The sequence below is a fragment of the Bos javanicus genome, chromosome 18, assembly GCF_032452875.1.
Source record: "Bos javanicus breed banteng chromosome 18, ARS-OSU_banteng_1.0, whole genome shotgun sequence".
Lineage (NCBI taxonomy): Eukaryota > Metazoa > Chordata > Mammalia > Artiodactyla > Bovidae > Bos > Bos javanicus.
This window is the reverse complement of record NC_083885.1, coordinates 41,174,425-41,196,661: the sequence shown is the minus strand read 5'-3', so window position 1 is coordinate 41,196,661 and position 22,237 is coordinate 41,174,425. Positions and strand designations below refer to the sequence as shown.

The window sequence follows — 22,237 nt, the reverse complement described above, 5'->3', positions numbered from 1 at the left end:
TTTTGAACTGTGGTGTTGGAAAAGACTCTTGAGAGTCCCTTGGACTGCAAGGAGATCCAACCAGTCCATTCTGAAGAAGATCAGCCCTAGGATTTCTTTGGAGGGAATGATGCTAAAGCTGAAACTCCAGTACTTTGGCCACCTCATGCGAAGAGTTGATTCATTGGAAAAGACCCTGATGCTGGGAGCGATTGGGGGCAGGAGGAGAAGGGGACGACAGAGGATGAGATGGCTGGATGGCATCACTGACTCGATGGACGTGAGTCTGAGTGAACTCCGGGAGTTGGTGATGGATAGGGAGGCCTGGCGTGCCGCGATTCATGGGGTCGCAAAGAGTTGGACACAACTGAGCGACTGATATGATCTGATATAAAAGGTCTTCCCTGGTGGCTCAGACAGTAAAGAATTTGCCTGCAATGCAGGAGAGAGACCTGGGTTCAATCAATCCCTGGGGGAGGAAATGGCAACCCACTCCAGTATTCTTGCCTGGAGAATCTCATGGACAGAGGAGCCTAGTGGGCTACAGTCCATATGGTTGTAAAGAGTCAGACACAACTGAAGTGACTTAGCATGCATGGACACACAAATATATATGTATATATGTGTATATATTGCATAGATGTATATAGACGTGTATATGTATATATATAAATGTATATGTATGTAGATTGATGTGTCTATACATGTATATGTACACAGATGTGTCTATATAGATATATATATATATAGATACATATATATGTATATAGATGTGTACACCTGTTTCCCTGGAGAGCCCTAACCGACACAGTCTTTTTACTGTCTGGCTCTGAATTCCAGTCACCAGCAGTGTGCTCTAGTAGACAAATCAGACACGTCTAGTGATTTGGTCCTAATCAGCCAGGCTTTCACACAGGAGAGGAGTTCCGCCTTCCCTAGGTGGAATCAGCAACCCACATCTTCCCTGCAGTAGCCAGAGTGGGGCAGCCGAGGATCTGAGGGTCCTCTGGGTGCTCCTCTCTGTTCCCCATAGATCTGGCTGGAGCTCAGCGGCAGCTGAAATGTTCTAGCTCCCTGCAGGCTCTCAGAGAAGGTGATGGCACTCCACTCCAGTACTCTTGCCTAGAAGGTCCCATGGGCGGAGGAGCCTGGTGGGCTGCAGTCCATGGGGTCGCAAAGAGTCAGACACGACTGAGCGACTTCACTTTCACTTTTCGCTTTCATGTATTGGAGAAGGAAATGGCAACCCACTCCAGTGTTCTTGCCTGGAGAATCCCAGGGACGGGGGAGCCTAGTGGGCTGCCATCTATGGGGTCGCACAGAGTCGAACACAACTGAAGCGACTTAGCAGCAGCAGGTTCTGCCCAGCCCCCAGGTGTTCAGAGCAACCTGACTGGTGCATCTGCTCAGAACCTCTCTAATAGACAGGTGTTGGAGAAGAAGAGCAGTAATTGAGCTAATGTAGCAGAGTTTAAAAAAGGAAAGTGTTTTTTTTTTTTTTTAATCAGTTGATGTTATACGATCAAAACTTCCCACAGAGATGGGGTAGGACAGAAAGATACAGAGAATGTACCACCTCATATCCTGACCAATTAAAATATATTTATTACACATCAGAGTTTTAATGTGCTTATATGGGTTCATTAGAAAAAAACTTCAAAAGATGGCATTTCGGAAAACAACTGTTCTATTTTGGAGACTGCTGTCCTCTGACCATGTCATCTGGAAACACAAAACCACAAAGAGAGAGGGGAAGGCAGCCCAGGACATCTCCACAACTGGGGACCCTATTAACTCATTCATTAACAAACCACTTGATTTTGATTTTTAATTACTTGCATAATCTACGCTTTTACATTGTCATAATGTTTGTTTACTTTGGTGATTTATAACATGTAACACTTTCTGTTCAAAAGCACAACTGTAAGCATTTTCCAACTTCTTTGTTCTTTGATAAAAAGGAAATTGATCTTTATCTGGTTACCATTCTGCCTTTCAAACCTGCAAATTCTGCTTCCAAGGAGGGCCGGTGTGATGTTTCCATGACTTCGTTCATTTTCAACCTTATTCTGGGAAGTTTCCAGAATGCCTCTGTCCACGGCCCTATGTCACTTCTCTCAATGTCACCAGAGACTGTTGGTCACAAACTTCAGAAGTTTATGAGGCAAAAGAAGCAGAAGTTTGGACAAATACAGTCTTCCTCAAACTTTGATACTTTCAAAAGCAGTATCCATTTGTTTCTACTCAGGTTCAGCAAGACTTCTTTCTGCTGGCTTCAGTCCTAACTTACCAGGAAGATTCTCTGGCATTTCCACATAAACCACAGTCCAGCTGAGGGTGGGTGGGGGCCCCTGGGTCGGCAGAGCTCCTGGTTGGGAGACACCGCCTCTTTCCTTCCTGACCCACACTAACCCTGGCAGGGCCAGTCTCACCTGCAGTGAGCCATCACCTACCTGGGAAACCTGGCCCGGAGCCTGTATCTACATCATGAGAAAGGGCAGAACCACAGCACCTCCCTGGTCAGGTCTCTACACCCCTGTAGACAGCAGGATGGTAGATGCCCTGGTGGACTGTCTCCCACAGCCTGGCAGTCTGTGGGTCCCCCAGCCATAACACTGGGGACCCTGGATACAACCTGAGGAGGAAGGTGGACATCGGTGTGGTTGCAAAAGCTGTCTTGTCCTGAGCCCTTTCACTGGGATGAGTCCACTGAGAAGGGGACATGGGTGCCACTCTGAAGGTGAGGGCACAAGCCGGCGGGTGACCTGTCTTACAGAGAAGTGCAAAGGCCCTGAGCTCCATCCACACCCATGCATCTAGCACCTGTAGGGTGGCTGCCACATGGTAGCTTCTGACCAGCTCGTGTGTGCAGGGGGTCTTTCTAGAAGGACCACAGTTTCCTAGGGAAGAGTCCAGGTTCCCCACTGCACTCATCCACTCCCTGCTACCCAGCATAGAGCAGGCACTGAAGGAGAAGGGTCACTCACTTATTTGGTCTGTCATTCAAGTTCTCAAATAAATGCACTGCCTCTGCTAAGCTATAGCTCACTGGAAGGTACTCTTGCAGGCCTGGGATTCTATAGCAGAATATTACCACCCTCACATTCTACTTGGTGGAAGATAAACAACACATAAGGAAATGAACTGAACTGAACAAGATAATTTCACAAGGTGCTAAGTCGATGAAAAAAATAATGCAGGGGCACAAGGGATATTTCAGGCAGGGTAGTTAGGCATGGCCCCTCTCAAGAGATCACGTGAAGCTAAGCCCCCAGTTACACTTGGAGGAAGAACAGTCCAGGGGGAGGGGGCAGTAGGTGCAGAGGTCCTGCCGCAGAAGCAAGGCCTCTTGCACAGGAGGAACAGGAAGACGGCAGTGGGGTCACAGGGAGGTGATGAAGGTCAAGATGGTCGGATCCCATGGACCCCAGAGGCTGAGAGAGCCTGCTGCACCATCAGTGCATGTTAGGAGTCCTCTCTTGCCTTGGGGTGACCCCATGAGAGAAGTGCTCCAGGACAGGGAGGGACCGTGGTGATGCCAAGTGTACCCAGGCTGCATATAAAGATGGCAGCCCGTACCCACTGCCCATGACCACCTGTCCTCAGGACACTGGGTGGCAGGAAGACATGTGGGCATGGGTGAGGGTCCAGGTGAGGGCTCCCTGTCTTCCACAGCCTGCTGAACATGAGGCCTGTATGCACTAAATATGCACAACCCTGAGCTTTATTGATTCCTTGGGAAACAGACCACAATTATTTTTGAAAATAGATGGCATATTTGTCTATCCTCTGAAGCAGCTCATACTCCAATAGATAATGTGTCAGGAGAAAAATCAAAGAAAATGGAGGTGTCCATATCTCAGATAGATTTTTTTTCTGTATTGGCAATGTGCAAACAACTAGCAGAAAAGCGAACAAGAACCATGACCGAGGCTCGAGGCAGAGGAACCAAGAGAAGCCCTCACCGTGAGGGGCTCAGGCACTGCCAACACATGGGAGATGACAGCAGCAGTCCAGAGGCTCAGGTAAGAGCATCTCAATCCTTCTTTTGAGGAGACCCAACCATGGGGTCGCTACGAGTCAGATACGACTGAGCGACTTCACTTTCGCTTTTCACTTTCATGCATTGGAGAAGGAAATGGCAACCCACTCCAGTGTTCTTGCCTGGAGAATCCCAGGGACGGGGGAGCCTACTGGGCTGCCGTCTATGGGGTCACACAGAGTCGGACATGACTGAAGTGACTTAGCAGCAGCAATGGAGAGCTACCCATTCCCCTCGTCATCTGTCCAAGTCCCAGGTGTGGGCGCGTAACCCCAAGGGGCCAGAAGCCAGCCTGCCTTCAAAGACCTCCTGCATGACCTGTATCTTTACAGTTGGAGCTGGGTTCTCGTCATCTGCACCTGAAAGATCCCTGGTCCAGATGAGGATGTAGGAGGTGCGACTTCAGTACAGCAGAAGGACACCATAAGCAAAACGTTTCCGTGCCTCGGACAAAGCACCATCACCCAAACCCGGACCACGGGAGACCCACGTCCACATGCCATGTGTCATTCAGGAGGGTGAGTGTGGGGCAGAGAACTAGGTCGTTAGGCTCAGTTCAGACCCAGACAGTGGTGCACAGGCCGGCCCACTAGGCTAGACCTGGGACAGGAGCACAGCAGCCTGGGACACCTCCTCCGAGCTGTGCACCCAGAGTTCTCACCTGTGTGTATCCTCAGGTGGACCTTTAGGTGATGGGATGTCCGGAAGGTTTTCCCACAGTATGGGCAGTCCTTCATGGCTGATCCTAGGCTCCTGTCACGAAGCAGTGCGGGCTGCTGGACGCCGGCCGATCTCCCAGCCTCCTCGCCAATGTCTGCAGCGGAGGAGAAACGTTCTCACATCACTTCAGCACATGTCAGAAGTTGTTCGCACCAAAACTGCTAACACCACACAAAGTTAAACATGTCAATACTACACCTGTCTATTTCATTCTTTAAATCTGACAGAATGCTGACAATTCATGTATTTTCTTGTTATTCTCTTAAATTATTTCATCTTTCCTATCATCATTTTAAGCAGCATATGGTACCTTTATATTGAACTGAATTAAACAAGAAAAGAAACAGCTGTGTCAGCAGCTGGTTTGATTTCTTCTTTTGCTTAGCTCCTATTAAGTATTTTTTTGCAAAAGTTTAAAAATGTTGGTGTTTGTTGAATTTGATTAATTTGTAATATGGACTAGCTGGAGAGTTTGCTATAGTATCGAAATCACATTTGCATTATATCAAGCAACAAATGGAAAAAAATGTGTTTCGGCTGAGTCCCTAAGACATGCAGACATACAGCTATTTTGGGACAGGAAAGAAAATTATCCCAAACTGATCATTTCTTCCTTGTAGAGTCTTGCCTCCATCGCTGGCTGGTGTAATCTCATGAAAGAGAGAAGAAAAAGTATGGAAATGTGGTTCCACAATTAGCCCATGATAAACATATAGTGACATATTCAAAGTCATGTGCAGAAACTCAGCTGCAAAACTCCCATAAACTTAGAGCACCACAGTTAAATCTTTGTGCAGTGACTTGAGAACTTCCTCTGTAAAGTATCAATACAAATTTTCCTTCCTGCTGTTATTTGTTATGTAACCCAAACCATTAGAAAACGGAATAAAATTTACATACGGCTGCCTTCTGCACAGAAATGATGGGACATAATAGTAAATAAAACTGTGAAAATATCTAGTGGTTGGAGGATATGTTATTGCAACACCCGAGGCCTGACATCACATTGCCAAGGAGGCGACATCAGGGGAACGGGGTAGGAGCTGGGAATCTTGCCTCAAGAAGGGGAGGCACGCAAGCCTTCTCCTCTGGCCTCCCCACAGGGCTGGAGGCCACTGCCTGGCACAGAACCCAAGCCCCCAAGGCTGGCAGGGTCCTGGCCGCAGCTTCTGGCCCACCCTCCAGGCCTCGCGGTAGATTCACTATGAGAACAAGGGCACTTTCTGGGATAATAAGCAGACCTGCGAGTTCCGCAGAGAGCAAAATAAACAAGATTTGTACCTTCCAAGCAATGGAAAATGCAAATTGCTTTTATTCTTCAACATCCGTTCCTGGTGTTCTCTGCTCACAGCCAAAAGGGACAGACTTACAGGCCATGAACAAGGTGAAGGCAATCGCACTTAATTTTAATCTGGATGTTTGCTCGGAACAACCGTAGAACGCTTTGGCTTCAAGCATCCTCTGTGCATTCGGACTGTGTGCCGCCCTGGAAAGTTTCCTGGAAGGCTCGCTTTGACTCCTATTCTCCCCAACTCTTCTAACCACCCTTGGAAAAGAGTTGTTCAAAGGGTCTAATTGCCCAGCTCTTTTTCTCCTCAAAATGTTACGTGGGTAGGAGGGCTCTGTTCATCCACATCTAGAGCCCACCTGACCTACCACTAGCTTTGTGGTTTGTCCACAAGACTGTGGAAAGACTTCCAGAGATGGCTACGGATAAGGCCAAGCAGGCACAAAGGGGGCTCTCAAGATCACAGCAGACAAACGCCCCACATGCATTCATAGCAGGCAGCCCCACGTCCACAGGTCACATCCACGAGCACTGCCGCCACCGCTGTGTTAAAAGAACCAGTGTGCCAACAGTCCAGGAGGAAAATGGCCAGACACCAGATGCCCATTCCAAGCCAACCACATCCTAGGTATAAACAACTGGTGGGCCAACTCTTACCATCTCGCTGTACCCCCACAGCCACCCCAACACCAAACCTGTTGCAGTTGCCCTCCCAGCGTAACTCAGTTTATCTTTTGTATGATCATGAGGTCAGCTTAAAATAACAATGAGCCTGATTAAATTTCTGCCCAACTGCTCCCGCAATGGGGTTAAGATATCCTATTTAAGTTAGGATGTCACGAGCTGTCATTTGAATGATGAACAAAACTAAGTGCTGACTTCAGGACAGGAGGAGGCAGGTGTGGGCTTTTGACGCTGCATCCCTGCCCTTCCCCGTGTCCCACTATCAGCAGTCCAGCACCTCCCCTAGACCCTCCGCCATCGGAGCCTCTGGGGAACAGTCCAACAGAGGAGAATAGAGAGTGTGGGGAATGCATTTCCACTGCAGCTTTTGGTGAGCCCTGGCCCAGGGCATGCTATAGATAAATAGACAGATAAAGCCACCACCATGCGCTCCCACAGGCTTTACGGAAGGTGAGGATGAGCTGCGTCCCACTATATGTCACTCTAAGTGATGGCCTGTATCTGTTTTCCTTTTATCTTTCTATCTTGGATATGTGTGGCCCAATAAAAAGAATAAATTTGTAAGATAAACAGCTTTCTTTGCAGATTTAAGAGTCTAATTTTCACTTTACACAGAATTTTTTTTCCCCCCTTGGAGGGCCAGAAGGCCTATGGCGTTTACTCTTAGACTAATCCAAGTAGAAAAACAAACTTGAGTGAGGATGAAGGGGAATTGTGGGTGGTCCCAGGAAGTGTCCGGAGAGGCTGGAAGCCAAGTACCGTCAGTGATGGTGGAGGAAGGCCCACCCGGCGGCACACTCCCAGGGCCTGTGTGTGAGTCCCTGCCTACACATGGATGGGTACCGTTAAGGTGTGTTAGACTAGGCCCCGCCCCACTGAGAACCCAAGAGGCTGGCTCAGAGGGGAAGATGAGGCTGTTCTCTTGTTCCTTCTCTCCCCAGGGTGCAGAAGCACTAGCAGCTGTCTTTTTGCAAGACTCTGTGGCCCCACACAGCCAGCCAAGGACACATCCATGGTCCTGATTATGGACAGACCAGTCCTTCCCCAGCCCTTCTAGGAAAGAGACGACAGAAGGGAAGCAGCATTATAAAAAAGACATGTGTGACCCTTTTTCAGGCCACATGTGGACTGCTTTTGTTTTGTTTTTTTATATATTCCGTTCTCTGCAGTCTCTCTTCTCTCTGATCAAACACTTGCTCTAAGTGTGCTGAGTGGAATGAAGCTGGGCATTTGAGGAGAGGTGGGCCTCAGACTCGCTGTCTTCTCCTCCTGCTCCGCTGTGAAAGCACCGCGGCCAGCTCCTTGAGGCTGGGGTGTCCCCAAGAGTGGGGACATCCGATTGCAGGCAACACAGCCTCAGCCTGAGTGTGCCCTGGGCCTCACAATATGGGGAAATAGCTGAGAAGTAGCTCCTGGGACCTCTGTTTCTTTTCCTGACCCCACTAAATAATATGCAATCTATTCCTCAGGAGTGGATATCTTACATAATGGCAGCAAATAATATTCCAGAGGAACACAGACTATACATGCAACCCTTCCCAAGTGTCAGCCTAAAACAGGTGAATTGTAGTAGATATCAAAAACTCTGCTTCCTCCTGTTCCTACAAGCTGGGAGTGTTTAGATAAAAAAGAAGACACGGATCCAATCATTTCAAGTTTTGTTTCAAGAATTTAGGCAGTTTCTCAAAAAATTAAAAATAGAACTACTATATGATCCATCAATTCCATCCCTGGGTGTATATCCAAAGGAAAAAAAAACACTAATTGGAAAAAGATACATGTACCCCGATGTTCATTGTCTACAATGGCCAACGCACTGAGTGTCTATCAATGAATGAACCGATAGAGAAGACAAGGGGTGTGTGTGTGTGCTAAGTTGCTTCAGCCATGTCCGACTCTTTGTGACGCAATGTAATGTATAGCCCGCCAGGAATATACATTGCCTGGAATTCTCCAGGCAAGAATACTGGAGTGGGTTGCCACGCCCTCCTCCAGGGGACCTTCCCAACCCAGGGATCAAACCTGGATCTCCTGCATTGCAGGCAGATTCTTTACCGCTGAGCCAGTGGGGAAGCCTGTAGGGTTTATACAGGTATATGTGGGCTCCCCAGGTGGCACTAGTGGTAAAGTACCCATACACCCACATTGGAGGAAGAAATGGCAACCCACTGCAGTATCCTTGCCTGGGAAATCCATAGACAGAGAAGCTACAGTCCACAGAGTCCCCAAATAATCAGGCATGACGTAGCGGCTAAACAACAAAATACACATACAGTGTTCCCCTACTCAGTCATAACAGAATGAAATTTTGCCATTTGCAACAACATGGATAGACATGGAGGGTGTTCTGTGAAGTGAAACAAGTCGGACAGAGAAAGCCAAATACTGTATGGTATCTCTTACATGTGGAATCTTTAAAATATACAACAACTGAATAATACAAAAAAGAAACAGACTCACAGATACAGAGAACAAAGCAGTGGTTTCAAGTGGGGAGAGGGAACGGGGAGGGGCAGTACAGGAGTAGGGGATTAAGAGGTACAAACTATTATGTCTAAAACATGCTGCAAGGATATATTGCACAATACTGGAAATACAGTCAATGTTTTATCATAGCTGTAAATGGAGCACAACCTTTAAAAACTGAGAATCACTACACTGTATGCTTTATATATAATATTTATAATATTACACATCAATTATACTTCAATTTAAAAAGCTGTGTTTTGGGGGGACGTCGAACAACTGACCCTCGTAATTTTGTCATCTCAAGGTCAGAAAGCTTGCCTTCTATGTTTCCACTTGCTTCTCCCGATCTTCTGAGTATATAGCAAGGTTGCCCTAGGTCAAGGTGATTGAGGTGCATTACCTTCCCTAGAATTCACAGAGGGAGAGCCCACAGCTGTGGGCTAAAGAAGGCGCTGGGAGATTCAAAATGGTTGTGGATTATGTTAGAATCCCCATCATCAACTAAACCACAAACTGGCAGTCCTGGAGAGACAAAGAATCCGATGCTTAGAAAGAAAAACAATTTTTCAAAAGTTAAAACCTAGACGCACATAGAACACCGTCAGCAGCTACCCGAATCCATCTCTGAGACTGGCTATCTTGTGCACAAATATGATCTGAATTTCTGGGTGCCTCGTTATACACTTAACCTTATTGTTATATTTGTTTGGAATTTAAAAACTTGGTTTATTAAATAATTTTGCATTTTAAGGGTAGATTCCCTCCCCCCAGGGTTATCTTTAAATACTTGACTTCCTTGGTACATATTTAAAATATCCTTGTTTGCAGAGGAGGAGTCAGGAGTCAGGAGGCAGAATCTCTTCCTTCTTGGTCCCCAGTGCCTGGCTGTCCTTAGGCAAAACCTTTCACCCGACCCCAGCTGGACTTGCTGGCTCTTCCCCTCCGGCTCCTTGTAGTCCTGTGATATTGTGAGCCCCAAGTCCACTGCAGGCTGTCTGCACCCACGTAGTGGTCTTTCCTTCACCCACCCTAGCCCACGTGTCCAGTAAATTCAGTCGTGTCTGACTCTTTGTGACCCCATGGACTGTAGCCCTCTGTCTATACCCTCCTCCAGGGGATCTTCCTGACCCAGGGATCAAATCTGTGTCTCCTATATTGCAAGCAGGTTCTTTACTGTTGAGTCACTGGGAAAGTCCTAGCCCATCTTAAGCCAAATCAGAAATAGGGATGGATTTTAGAGAGATGGGAGGAAATGACCATGAAAGGGATAGTGCATGCTTCAATATATTCCACGAGCCCCAACTTTTCCCAACTGCCTTTGCCCTAAGTTGGCACCACTGACTAGTCCAGGCAATGCTGGAGGCACTGAAAAGAGAGACTCTGCACCATGGCTGCCTCCCTCTCCTCCCCGGCCACCCTGTCCTTGCAACACAAGTGTTGAGGGGCAGAATCACAAAATAGAGGACGCCTGGATCGCTGAGCCACCAGATCAACCCAAGACAGACTGCGCATGAATGAGAACAAATCTTGGCTCTGTTAAATCCTCAAGACTTGGAGACTGGTCACTATGGGAATCAGGAACCAAGTCATTCGAACCTTCTACTGGTGAAGTCTTTTGGGTTTATACCCAATTCTCCAGGTAGTCCTATTAACCCACAGAATGTGACAGAGAACAAGGTCCAGAGAGACCAAAAGAGGCAGGGTGGGACCAAAAAGAAAAAGCAAAGAGAGGTTTTTTTTTTTTAAACTGTGCATGTACCCTTACTGTTCACCTCATCCTGCCAGGTAGCCTTACCCTTCACACACCAAAGTACATTCTGGAAAGATTTAAAAAAAAAAAAAAATTGTAATGATGATGATGATGAAGATAAGCCCATGAAAGGAATGGAGAGTTGTCCCAGGAACCTCAGTGGGATGAGGGAGCTGTCCATACACCTGAGTGCTTACTATTTTACGACATAAAAGGCCATGGTATTTTAATTTCTATGAAACTCTTAGTATAACAGTAAATACAATTTCCCAGATGAGTCGTGCAGTTCATTCTGAAAGTCTGCCTTGTGCAAAGAGCATCTCAAAAGCACAGCTCTCACTTCATTAATGAAGGAAAAAGCAATTTGTGGAGTCTAAAGGGTGAGCAGGACACCAAAAAATCACATCTTTCTTAATTTCTTTGCCCACATATATCAGTGTTTTAAAATGGTTTCAGGGTAGAAGAAAGAACACTTTGGAGAAAAAGTCCAAGAGAATGTATAGTTCCTCTTAAAAGCTTAACACTTTCCCTTATTTTGAAAACTTTAAACAGACTCAAAACAATTACTGTGATAGAGGTAATGGCTATGGCTGATGAAGGGTTCCTTGTATTTTTAAAAACCATTTTAAATTAATGGTATGCATAAAAATTATAAGATTTCCATAAACAATTGTACTTAACTCTTGGAAGATGTAAGTCATGCCTTAGGTCAGTATTAATTTGGTGTCTCTGTTATTTCATCAAAGTTCTCCGGTTTATGATGGCCATATATAGTCATGTTAAATACTTAAGCATTAATATGGATTGGCAAAAGTATTTGTTTAAATAGAGAGCTATTTTAGAAAAGGATGACCACTTGTGAGAAGGCAATAGCCAGCTTCCCTGTGGGTCCTTAGGACCAGGGACCGGGCTGGGCTCCCTGGCAAGGCCCAGCTCATGACAGACCTCTGGTCACAGAGGTGAATGTCCTCCATCATCGCCTTCCTCACCTCTGACCCAGACTCAAAACTGTGCAGAGCTCCATTTGCTTTTAGCAAGATAGAATTTCTGGAATTGGGGAAATAGGTCACTAAAAGGCTAAAATTTGGAGGAAAAAAAATATAAGATACTAAGATCTCAAATGGCTTCTCTAAAGCAACATTTTGATGAGTTAAGTGAAAATGAATCAGAAACATATGGATTAAATTTCCCTTAAAATACACAAGGGCTTCAAAATCAAGCACTGTGGGCCAAATGTGTTTCTGGTTTTACCAAGCCCAGAGCCCTTTCCTAATTGTCAGGGGAGTGTGCGGAACCCCCCTGCTGGTGACTGGGCCACCCATGGGGTCTCTTCCCCTTGGCATTGTGTGACGCTGCCATTGACAACATGCTCTGTAATCCTCGGGTTGCCAGTTCTCCCAAGGTACTCAGGGCTAGCTGTGGGCATGTGCTTTTAGTCCCCAGACTGGGAACTGTGACCAGGAACACAGCAGGCAGGATGTGGGACTCAGAGAAGCAACCCTTGACAAGACAGATTGCGTGATGGATTTCTCTGGGCTCCGCACACCTCTCTTTTCCCTCTGGCCTGCAGGGCAGGGATGCATCCCAGAAACTGATCGGGTGAACCAGAGCAGAGCAGGGTCACCTATGGACTGGCCTGGGTGAGGAGAAGCAGGCAGGATGAGACTGGAGAGGGATAGCCCAGGGAGATGCCATCCCCTGGGAAAGCCTGGCTATGGCCAGGGGACGGACAAGTCATTGGCTCTGTCACTCTGGAATAACCCCCGACTCCTCATCATCTCCCATCCCCACCTAAGTGGCCCCTGCTGCTGCTCTGACCTCATCCCAACTCTACTCCAGCCCTCCACCTATTTGTTTTCCACAAGGCCTCCTGGCTGGTACCCCACTTTTGCTCCTGTTGCCCCAGTTCAGTTCAGTTCAGTCGCTCAGTCATGTCTGACTCTGCAGCCCCATGGACTGCAGCACGCCAGGCCTCCCTGTCCATCACCAACTCCTGGAGCTTGCTCACACTGATATCTATCAAGTCAGTGATGCCATCCAACCATCTCATCCTCTGTCATCCCCTTCTCCTCCTGCCTTCAATCTTTCCCAGCATCAGGGTCATTTCAAATGAGTCAGTTCTTTGCATCAGGTGGCCAAAGTATTGGAGCTTCAGCTTCAGCATCAGTCCTTCCAATGAATATTCAGGACTGATTTCCTTTAGGATTGACTAGTTGTTGCGGCCCCATCCACCTGGGATTCTCTCCCCCCAGAATTCACACAGAGACTCACACTCAAACTTTAGTCCACCGCCTCTCCTGGGAGTGCTGTTTCTGACCACACTGTCCGGAGGAATTCTCCCTGACTCCACATTCCCAGGTGCTCTTTCTCTGGTTTGTCCTTCGAGGACCTATCACTTATGGCAGATGCTAGCTGACCTGCATATTTGTCTGCTTACCACCTGTCTGCCCTTAGACACAAGCTTCACACAAACAAGGACCACGCACCCTTGCTTGGGTGTTACACCCCCAGCACTCGGTAGGCGCTCCACTCATTAGCAGGTGCTCAATACATACTTTAAAATTTGTACCTACTCTTTTAAACACACCCTTTTAAACTAAATAAAAGAATCAGAGGAGGCAAGCAAACTGGAATTCAGAGGGCAAGATGAGGAAAGTTGCTTTGAGTAGTCCGGGGGGAAGTGGCCCCCTGTATGAGCAAAATATCAGAAATGCCTTCAATGTGCTCAGCACAGATCATCTGGGGCTGGAGTGTGAAGACAGCGGGGTTGGGGTGGGGGGGCAGGAGGTCAGGGACATCTGGGGAAGCTTCCTGAAGGAGGAGGCCTCAGAGTGTTTGCTGGGTCTCTAGTCAGGTGGAAGGAACCACACACAGACACTTTAATCAGCAAGATCACAACAGCTTGAGGGAAGATGGTGGTGTGTCATTGAGGTACCTTCCACGATTTCATCTGCCTACTTCCTGGCTAAAAAGGAAGATTCCGTTGCATTGGAAGAAACAGCATAAAGAAACAGTAATCAATACAAAAGCATAATAAAACAGATACTTTAAAAGTAATCCATGCCCCAATCACTACTGTAATTACTGCAAAATATTTGTTATGCTTTCCCTTCTTCATAATTTAAATTACATGTTCCTTTCTTAAAAAAAAAAAAAACACACACAAAAAAAACTATAGACTATAGAAGCCTCTACTTTCAGTAAAGCATAAATTCCCAAAAGATTTCTATGTAATTTATCTTCTTAAAAAAAAAAAAAAAACTATAGCTTTTAAGATCCTCTTAAGGTAATTTACAGCCCCCTCCTTTATGGCTGGGGTGGGGGCTGGGGGAAGACTGGAGGAGATCTCTTTGACTACCAGGTAGGCTTCAGGAATTCTTACTTAAATGACACTAAGAACAAGCTGGACCGATTTTTTTCAAAATGTGCTTGGTCACTCACCATAACTTGTGGGCTGAGTTTTCTCTAGGGACAGACACGCACTGAAAGGAGAAGGAATGATCTGGAGATAACGCCTCCCCTAGAGACAGGTTTTGCCATATTCTTTTTTAAACAAAGAAGACATCTTAAGCACCTTGCAATATCTTTCATTTAATCATTGGCAGAAGGCAAGTCCCTGATGAACACTGGCCTGTGTCTTTCTCTTTAACCAGCTGAGTGATCCAAGCTTTTAATATAGCCATTCCAATTATTGTAAAAGTCATCTAGTACCTTATAACCACAAATATTGACAGTTTATTGCACAACACATTCCTGACATTTGAAGGTCACACCATACATAATACATACTCTTTTATAAAAGTGTCTGGAACAAAAAGATACATGATAAGCAATTACCTCTCCCAGCTTGTATGTATGTACAGTTCGGGGCCAACGAGGTTGCATGGGAAGCACAGGCACCATTTTAAATAATCTATTAAGGCAGCATGGAGGCTTTCATGATGGATAATTATGAAATGGCTCGTGGACACGCTGCAGTCAGATTGGTTGGCTGGGCTGTGGGGTCTGGGCAGCTCTCCTCTTCTGAGTTCGGGTCACAACGCCACATCGCCACAGAGAGCCCTGCCTCACATCACAATCGGATTTCCCCCCAAAGTCACTAAGCATAACAGAGTCACAATATGTTCTTGTTTTTCAGATTGGTCTGTATGTGGCTGAAAGGAATTTAAAAAATCCACCAGGCCTGGTTCAGATGCACCCCACCCCCAGGCTGTCGGGGTACTGACCGCAGCTCTCTCATCACATACACAGCCAGACACCACCCTCCCAGGGCTGCGGTGTCCAGACCCCTGCACAGGGGTACGTGGCTGGCAGGCCCAGGTGCAAACCAGGATGGGAAGGGCGAGCCAAGAAACTCTTCTGAAGCTGAGGCCATGCAACATCTCCTGAGAACATTGTGCGAAAGAAGGCGCTGCCTACCGCCGCCCCACCCCCATGCTGTTCCCACCTGTCCTTCCGGCTTACATCTGACAGAAAGGTGCCGATCACAGATTACGTGGAAAAGGTTTTCAATCAGATGCTTCAGGTTAAAACCAAGTTCCACCAACTCTTAGAGAATATAATCCTGGGCAAATGACATAACCTCTCTGAGGTTCAGTTTCCTTACCTGCAAAACAGGGATAGTCGTTAACATTCATTTAGCAAGGGCCTGGTGCAGGCAGGATATGCTCCAGTTAATAACAGCTTTTAACATGAATATTGCCAAAGGGACCCCTTGCATGCAAGGGTGGCTGGTGGGGAGGGCAGAGACCTGTGGCTTTAGCGTTCTCCCCAAGCGACAGAGCCTGCAACCTGCACAAGGTCCAGAATGAGAGGGCATGCTCCCTTTCTGAAAAGTCCGGGTTACAGCAGTTTCTCCAAAGCTCTGAACACCCAGGCAATTCTCCCAAGTTAACAGTGAAAAACAATTCAGCCTGCAATTGAGCTTTGCATAGATGACAATCTTTAATCACAGATGAAGCAGCAGGTCATAAGAATCTACATCAAACTCCCTCCCAAATGATACTAATGGCTACTGTTTGGGGGAAAAAAAACCCCTATATATACATATGCATGTATACATGCAAATACACATTATTTTAAAACTGTATTAAAACAAATGATCAACAAAGTCTCAAGATAATCAAAAGTCCTTCCAAGAGTAATTTTATTTTGATTTTCAGGGTGAACACCTTAAAATTTAAGACATGGGACCAAAATGATTTCTATAAAGATGACGTGTTTATTAGCATTAAATCCCAGGCAAGAAGGTTTCCTTATAAAGAACACATTTTTGCATCTGAAAAGCATACATATTAGAATGTGTGTGTTTCTTTAAGAAGCTATTCTGTTTTAGAGGGTAGCGGGTAAGATAGGGCACCACGTGATCAGGAGGTTGCTATGGTAAATATGCATTTTTTATTGAAGAGTAAACAGTGGCAGAAAACAAGTGTCAATTGCCAGCTCTGAAGTTACTGCCATTTCTGAGCTGCACTGACTTATCTAGCCCTTTTAATTTGAGAACCTTTATCAGATGAACACTATCAATGGATCAAGATTTAAATTTTTTTTTAATAAATGCTGAAACTTTAAACACTTTGTAGTAATAAATACTTTAGCTGACATATAAAAATTAGCAAAAAAAATTCTATCCAGCTCTGCCCGTCACGGTACAAACATTTTTCTGGAGCTGTTTTGCCTGGCTGATAGATCTCCAAAGGACAAAACCTTTGGACTTGGCTCAGGCCACAAAGCAGAGGAGCCAAGGAGACAGCCAAGGTTACCACACTGACCATTGTCTTGGTACATGCCAGCAAAACAAAGCTAGAGCCGATGCCCTGGAGAATGGCCTTCCCCATGAGTGGTCCAGTGTCTGCGTCCTGGCAAGGTTGATGACCCCCCGACCCCCAAGGCTCCTGGTTGGGGAGTGGACTTTAGACAATACGACTGTGACATGCTCAGTGAAGTTTTTGCTGTTTTCCTCCCATGACCCCCAGAGACTGCTTGAAGGTAACTTTCTGATAACCATAGGAGTGGCCTTTCTCAACTACAAATGAAGCTATGCTATAAACCTCAGATAGCTCCTGGTTACATTCATATCCTGAGTGGGCCTGCAACTAGCTTCTCTGGCCAGGTGAAGAGTGTGGATTTTGTTCTCCTTCTAGCTTGTAACTGGCAGAGGACAAGAGGACCAGAGAACTCTTCCTCCACATCTGGCACATCGTAGGCATCCAACCATCACTCAAAGAGCTCATGCATGCATGAATGATGCACGAATGAATGAACTGACCCCTGGGGACTAGCTTCCTGGGTAGCAGCTTCCAACAGGAAGGTCAAGTCTGCTCATTCTTCCTTTGCACCCAGATGAAAGTATCAAGTGTTGGCAAAGTTCTCAAAGGGAAACCTCCAGGTTCTAGCAATCCCATAGACCAGTCCAAACAAATCTCCACAAGGGTCAAGCAAATGAGTATGTCCGCCAAGGAGGCCCAGGGAAGGAGGGGACAGGGACAAGCAGTCTTCCTTGTGGAGGGAGGGGTGGTGGGACCGAGGAAATTGTCCCCATGATCCCCAGGCATGGACCGAGACTGTCGGCCAGAAGGGCTCACCTCAAAACACCTAGAAGTGTTTGACTCCAAGATCTGAGTTTGCGTTTAAACTCTGAATTCCAAGCAAACCACTAAAGCGTCATGAACTTTAGCATCCTAATCTGTATAACTGGATACTAATTGGATAATGGTACTTACAAAAGAATCTGAGTGTTTCATGAGATAGGCAGTTTGCAAGGCCTTGCTGCTGCTGCTGCTGCTAAGTCGCTTCAGTTGTGTCCGACTCTGTGCGACCCCACAGACGGCAGCCCACCAGGCTCCCCTGTTCCTGGGATTCTCCAGGCAAGAACACTGGAGTGGGGTGCCATTGCCTTCTCCAATGCATGAAAGTGAAAAGTGAAAGTGAAGTCGCTTAATATACCTTAAACTCTGCAGAGCTATCACAGCCAAGTGGGAAAGTCACTGGCTTTGAGACAGCAAGCTCTGGGTTTTCCAACCTGGACCTGCCACTTCTGGGCTTCTCCTCTGTAGATGCTTCCCCTAGCCTTGCCCAGACTCTAAATACTGTCTGTAAAGTGGGAATAACAGCACTACTTTACAATCCCTTGTGAAAACTAAATGACATAATGTGAGGAAAAGGCTCCCAACTGACAGTTCCCCTGAACTACCCAGGTCCAGACCTACCCTTGACCTATACCTAACACAGATAACTAGGACAAACCAGAGATGATGATTCATATAATAGCATCACCATAGGAGCCCTGCTCATGGTCAGTGCCCTCCCCTGGCACATTGCCAAGCTGGAAAGATCAACTCTGGTGTGCAAAGTGACACCAGCCTCCATGGTGGGAAACCCATGAACAAGCTTCCACGCATGCTATGTTCTAATCCTAAAGTTACAGCTTAATACCTTCTCCCAAGACACCTCCTAGACAAGACAGACCTACTCAGATCATCCCTTTGAGATGAGTAACTAGGGGGTGAGGAGGAAGACCAGGGGAAGGTGTTGGACTGGGATGACAGGGAGAGAGAGGAGCAGTCACCATTTGGGGCAGTTCAGGCCTCACCATCCTATACACGTTTCATGAGATGGCTGGTGTTAAAGGGCGAACAGGCTGGCTGCTTCTGAACATCTCCACAGAGCATCCCATCTGCCCAGACATGCCAGGCCCCTCAGTCCTGTACCCCAGAGGCCTTCTGACCAGCTCATGCCCACACCCCAATACTGGGAAAGAATTTTAGGGCCACCTTTCAGGCACTGGGACGTGAGTTGGGACTGTGATGTGATGTGAGCTGGGAGCTTTCCTTGACAAGGCTTCAGGGGGCCAAGGAGATGCCACTCACAGTCCTGCCTGGGTCTGTCCAAGTCATTCCCAGAAAATCTAAGAGCACAAGGCAGCTCTACTGACCCTCCAGAAAGAGCAAGGTGAGAACTTTCTCTTTGATGGACCTCAGAATCTCAACACACATTCACCCTCTTCCTGAAATATACACCCCAAACCCTAGCACACTACCTCCCTCTTGCCTGGTTGATGCCACCATTCTCGAGAGTTCAGCTCCAATGCCACTTTCTTGGAAGACATTCTTGTACTTACACACTGAGTCAGGTCAATCCCAATTACTCTAGAATGAAACCTTCATGACACACCTCTCAGAGTTTGTATTTACCATAGATATATGATACCTGCTTAATTTCTCTCTCCTAATAGCTTGTCTACACTTTACAAGCTGGGATGCAGTCTGTTTTTCTCAATATTATCTCCCTAAAACCTCCTGGGGCGTGGTAAAGACTCCGCCTACCAATGCAGGAGATGCAGGACCTGCATTGGGAAGGATGGAACATGGGTTCCATCCCTGCATTGGGAAGACCCACTAGAGGAGGACATGGCAACCCACTCTAGTATTCTTGCCTGGAATAGTCCACGGACAGAGGAGCCTGGCAGGCTATAGTCCATGGGACTGCAAAGAGTCAGACACGACTGAATGACTGACATGCATGCAAAACCTCCTGAAACAGAGTAGGCGCTCAGTAAATACTGATGAGAATGAATGAACGAATGGTGTTGGGAAGGCTGGGTGGTCATTCCACACAGTATAACCAAAGGAGGCCCCCTGTTTTCTTTTAAGACTCCCTATATTCTCCTGCACTGACCTGCCCCAGTGACACAGAGTCGAGGGCTTGTGCTGTGTAGGGAGAGGCACAGCTAGCTCTCACAGGAGAGAGAGAAGGGGAGTTGCGGTGCGGTTCTCACAGCTCTCAAGAGCCCCGGCCCAGATGCAGGGGTGAGAGTGGCAGGTGGCAGAATTCAAACAGAACCCTCAGGGTGCATTGGAGAGGTTGAGTAGGTGCCAGTCCAAGACCTGGGCTGGTGGGGAGGGCAGAGTCCAGGCCCTGGGGCAGCTCATCAGGACATTTGTTCTTTTCGGTTCTTCTGCTGAGTATCTGGACCCGAGGAAAAATCTGCCCAGACATATGTTCTTGGAGCCACCCCACCACATGCACACCCCACCCCCACATGAGGAATACTCCACTTTCCCCTCTGTGTGAGGCTTCCTGCACCCTCCTTTCCCTTGGCCTGCCACCCCCGGCCCTCCAGCTGTGCTCACAGCTCCCACCCCCCCACCTCGGCCTCCTCCCAGCTCACCCCTAGTTGGGCACCACCCAGTGCTGCCTGCTAGCGCTCAGTTCTCCAGCGATTCTTCATCCTGTCTGGTTTGCCATGGCATTCTCAGCCTGCTAGCAAGGTGCCTGGCACATAGTAGGCACTTCGTGTTTTTAAATAAATACAACAACACTTTGTGACACCACTTTGGATGTAGATTAGATCCTGGTGACAATTGCTAATAAGGAAAATCGCTTTCTCCCTTCCCTTTGGAAGCTCTTCCGCACTAAAATTCAAAGCAGCGCTGCAGTCACCACACATATAGTCCTGTAATGCTAATTTCTATCCCATAACCGAGAGAGACAACTAAATGTTGCAAGGTTATTCAAAACTCCTGCCCCTTATCCTCTGACTTCTCCTTAGGGGGAAATTGCACAGGAATACATTTCCTCATCTGTATGTTAAAGCACGGTTATAATCCACCTATCATGATTGCAATTTTGGGAATCAAAGCGGAGATCCAAAACAGCCGTGTGATCTACATTTTAGCCACATACATTATAATAAATTAAGTCAAAGAAAGAGTTCAGCATTAACTCTGGCTCTATTCCTTAAATACCCTAGGAGAACCTTGAAGCTGCCCTCTGTAAGAGCCCTGGCCTTCCCTGCCTGCTGTCCAAGGGCTGCAACGTGGCCACTGACCCACCGCCTGGAACGGGTCGGTCACAGAGCCAGCTCAGAGTGTTGACTCAGTCCGGCTTTGCAACACAGGTTCAAGGCCACAGAGAGGCTTCTAGCCACCCCTGGCCAAGGGCAAGCAGAAGGCTCTGGGAAGCAGCAGGCAGTGTGGGCAGCATGCTGATGGGAGGTTCCCAGCCTGATGAGTGTGGACACTGCCCTGCACCTCGGGGCTTGGACCGAGGAGGCAGAGGGAACACAAGTGTCCACCACCTTAATGAGCTAGCCCATGTTTTTCCCCTGCCTGGGCCTCTGTTTCCACTTCTATAACTAGCGGGGATAGCAACCCAATGGAGAGCTCATTCGTTACTCAGGGTCTTCATGTGCCAAATTTGTTTTTAACATTTACAAACTCGGGGCACTTCACACATGGTCTTGGTTTCAGCCTCTGCTAAAAAAAAACTGTTCTCTCACAACGCTGGGTCCAGGGTCCCCAAGGGGCAGCGGCTCTTGGGGTGGGTACTGGGGGCTTCCTCCCTGCTCCCAGCCCCCTCCCTCATTCTTGCTTCCTGGCAGCCCCCACCCAGCAGGCACGGCTCTGTATTTGCCATTTCGGCCGAGATGGTCCGGGACACCCTTTCCACCTCTAAAGACGGCCTCAGTAACCTCAGTTGAGCAAATAAGGCAGAAGCCTCCAGACTAATTCTCATAATTATGATGGGTCTATTATTTCAAAGCCAGCGATGATTGTGGGGTCAGGTGCTCAGAGGAAGAGGGAGAGAAGCATACTTTAAAGTGATAGCAAATATCCTTTGATTCTTTGCTCTGATACCAAATTGCATCCAGAAATGCTGAAATACGTGCTCGCAACCTTAGTCAAATTTCAAAGAGGCCTTGGCAGGAAGGGCAGTGATCAGGGAGAGAGAGGAGGGGCCAGACAGCCAGGCAACTGAAACAGCCCATGCAGGACTCTGGCGAGGGGACACGGACGCACCCCCGCTGCTGTGCTGACCTGGAGATTTCAGCCACACGCCGACCTCCACCTGTGGCACCCAGCCTTCTCCTTCCTGCCTCCTCAGGTGTTCCCACTCAGCCCCACCACCTGGGCCTCCCGAACACAGCCTCGAATCCTCTGAACCTTTTCTGGACGATTCTGCACAATGACATGCTGCTCCGGGCTGCTCTCTCGTTCTTCTCATGCGTTTTGATTCCAGCCTGCTTACCAAGAGGACCCCATGGGTTTGCCGGTCTGGTAATCACCTACAAAGCAGAGCAAAGGGCTGGCCCACTGAGTCACTCAATAAACACAGGTCGGTTGACCTTTCCATTGTGAAAGACACCATTATTACCTCCTCCAGGGCTTTCTTCCTGGGGCTTCTTCTAGGAGAAAGGCAGATCCAACCAAATGACTGAAAACACCCTGGACTCTCCAGCCTCATTTTCCATTTGGTTTTGGCCCCCAATATTTGCTTAGATGTGAGTTAATTCATCCCACCCACA

At 47.4% G+C, this 22,237-nt stretch overlaps 1 protein-coding gene across 18 annotated transcripts in view; it reads right to left on the bottom strand.

The window, feature by feature from the left end:
• The window catches only part of ZNF536 (zinc finger protein 536), a 449,324-nt gene that overhangs the window by 164,202 nt on the left and 262,885 nt on the right, over positions 1–22,237 (bottom strand). For all 18 annotated transcript variants that reach the window (XM_061387872.1, XM_061387868.1, XM_061387861.1 and 15 more), the window contains one exon: positions 4,683–4,835. In XM_061387872.1, coding sequence (XP_061243856.1) covers positions 4,683–4,835 — 153 coding nt within the window. The remainder of the gene's footprint in view (positions 1–4,682; positions 4,836–22,237) is intronic.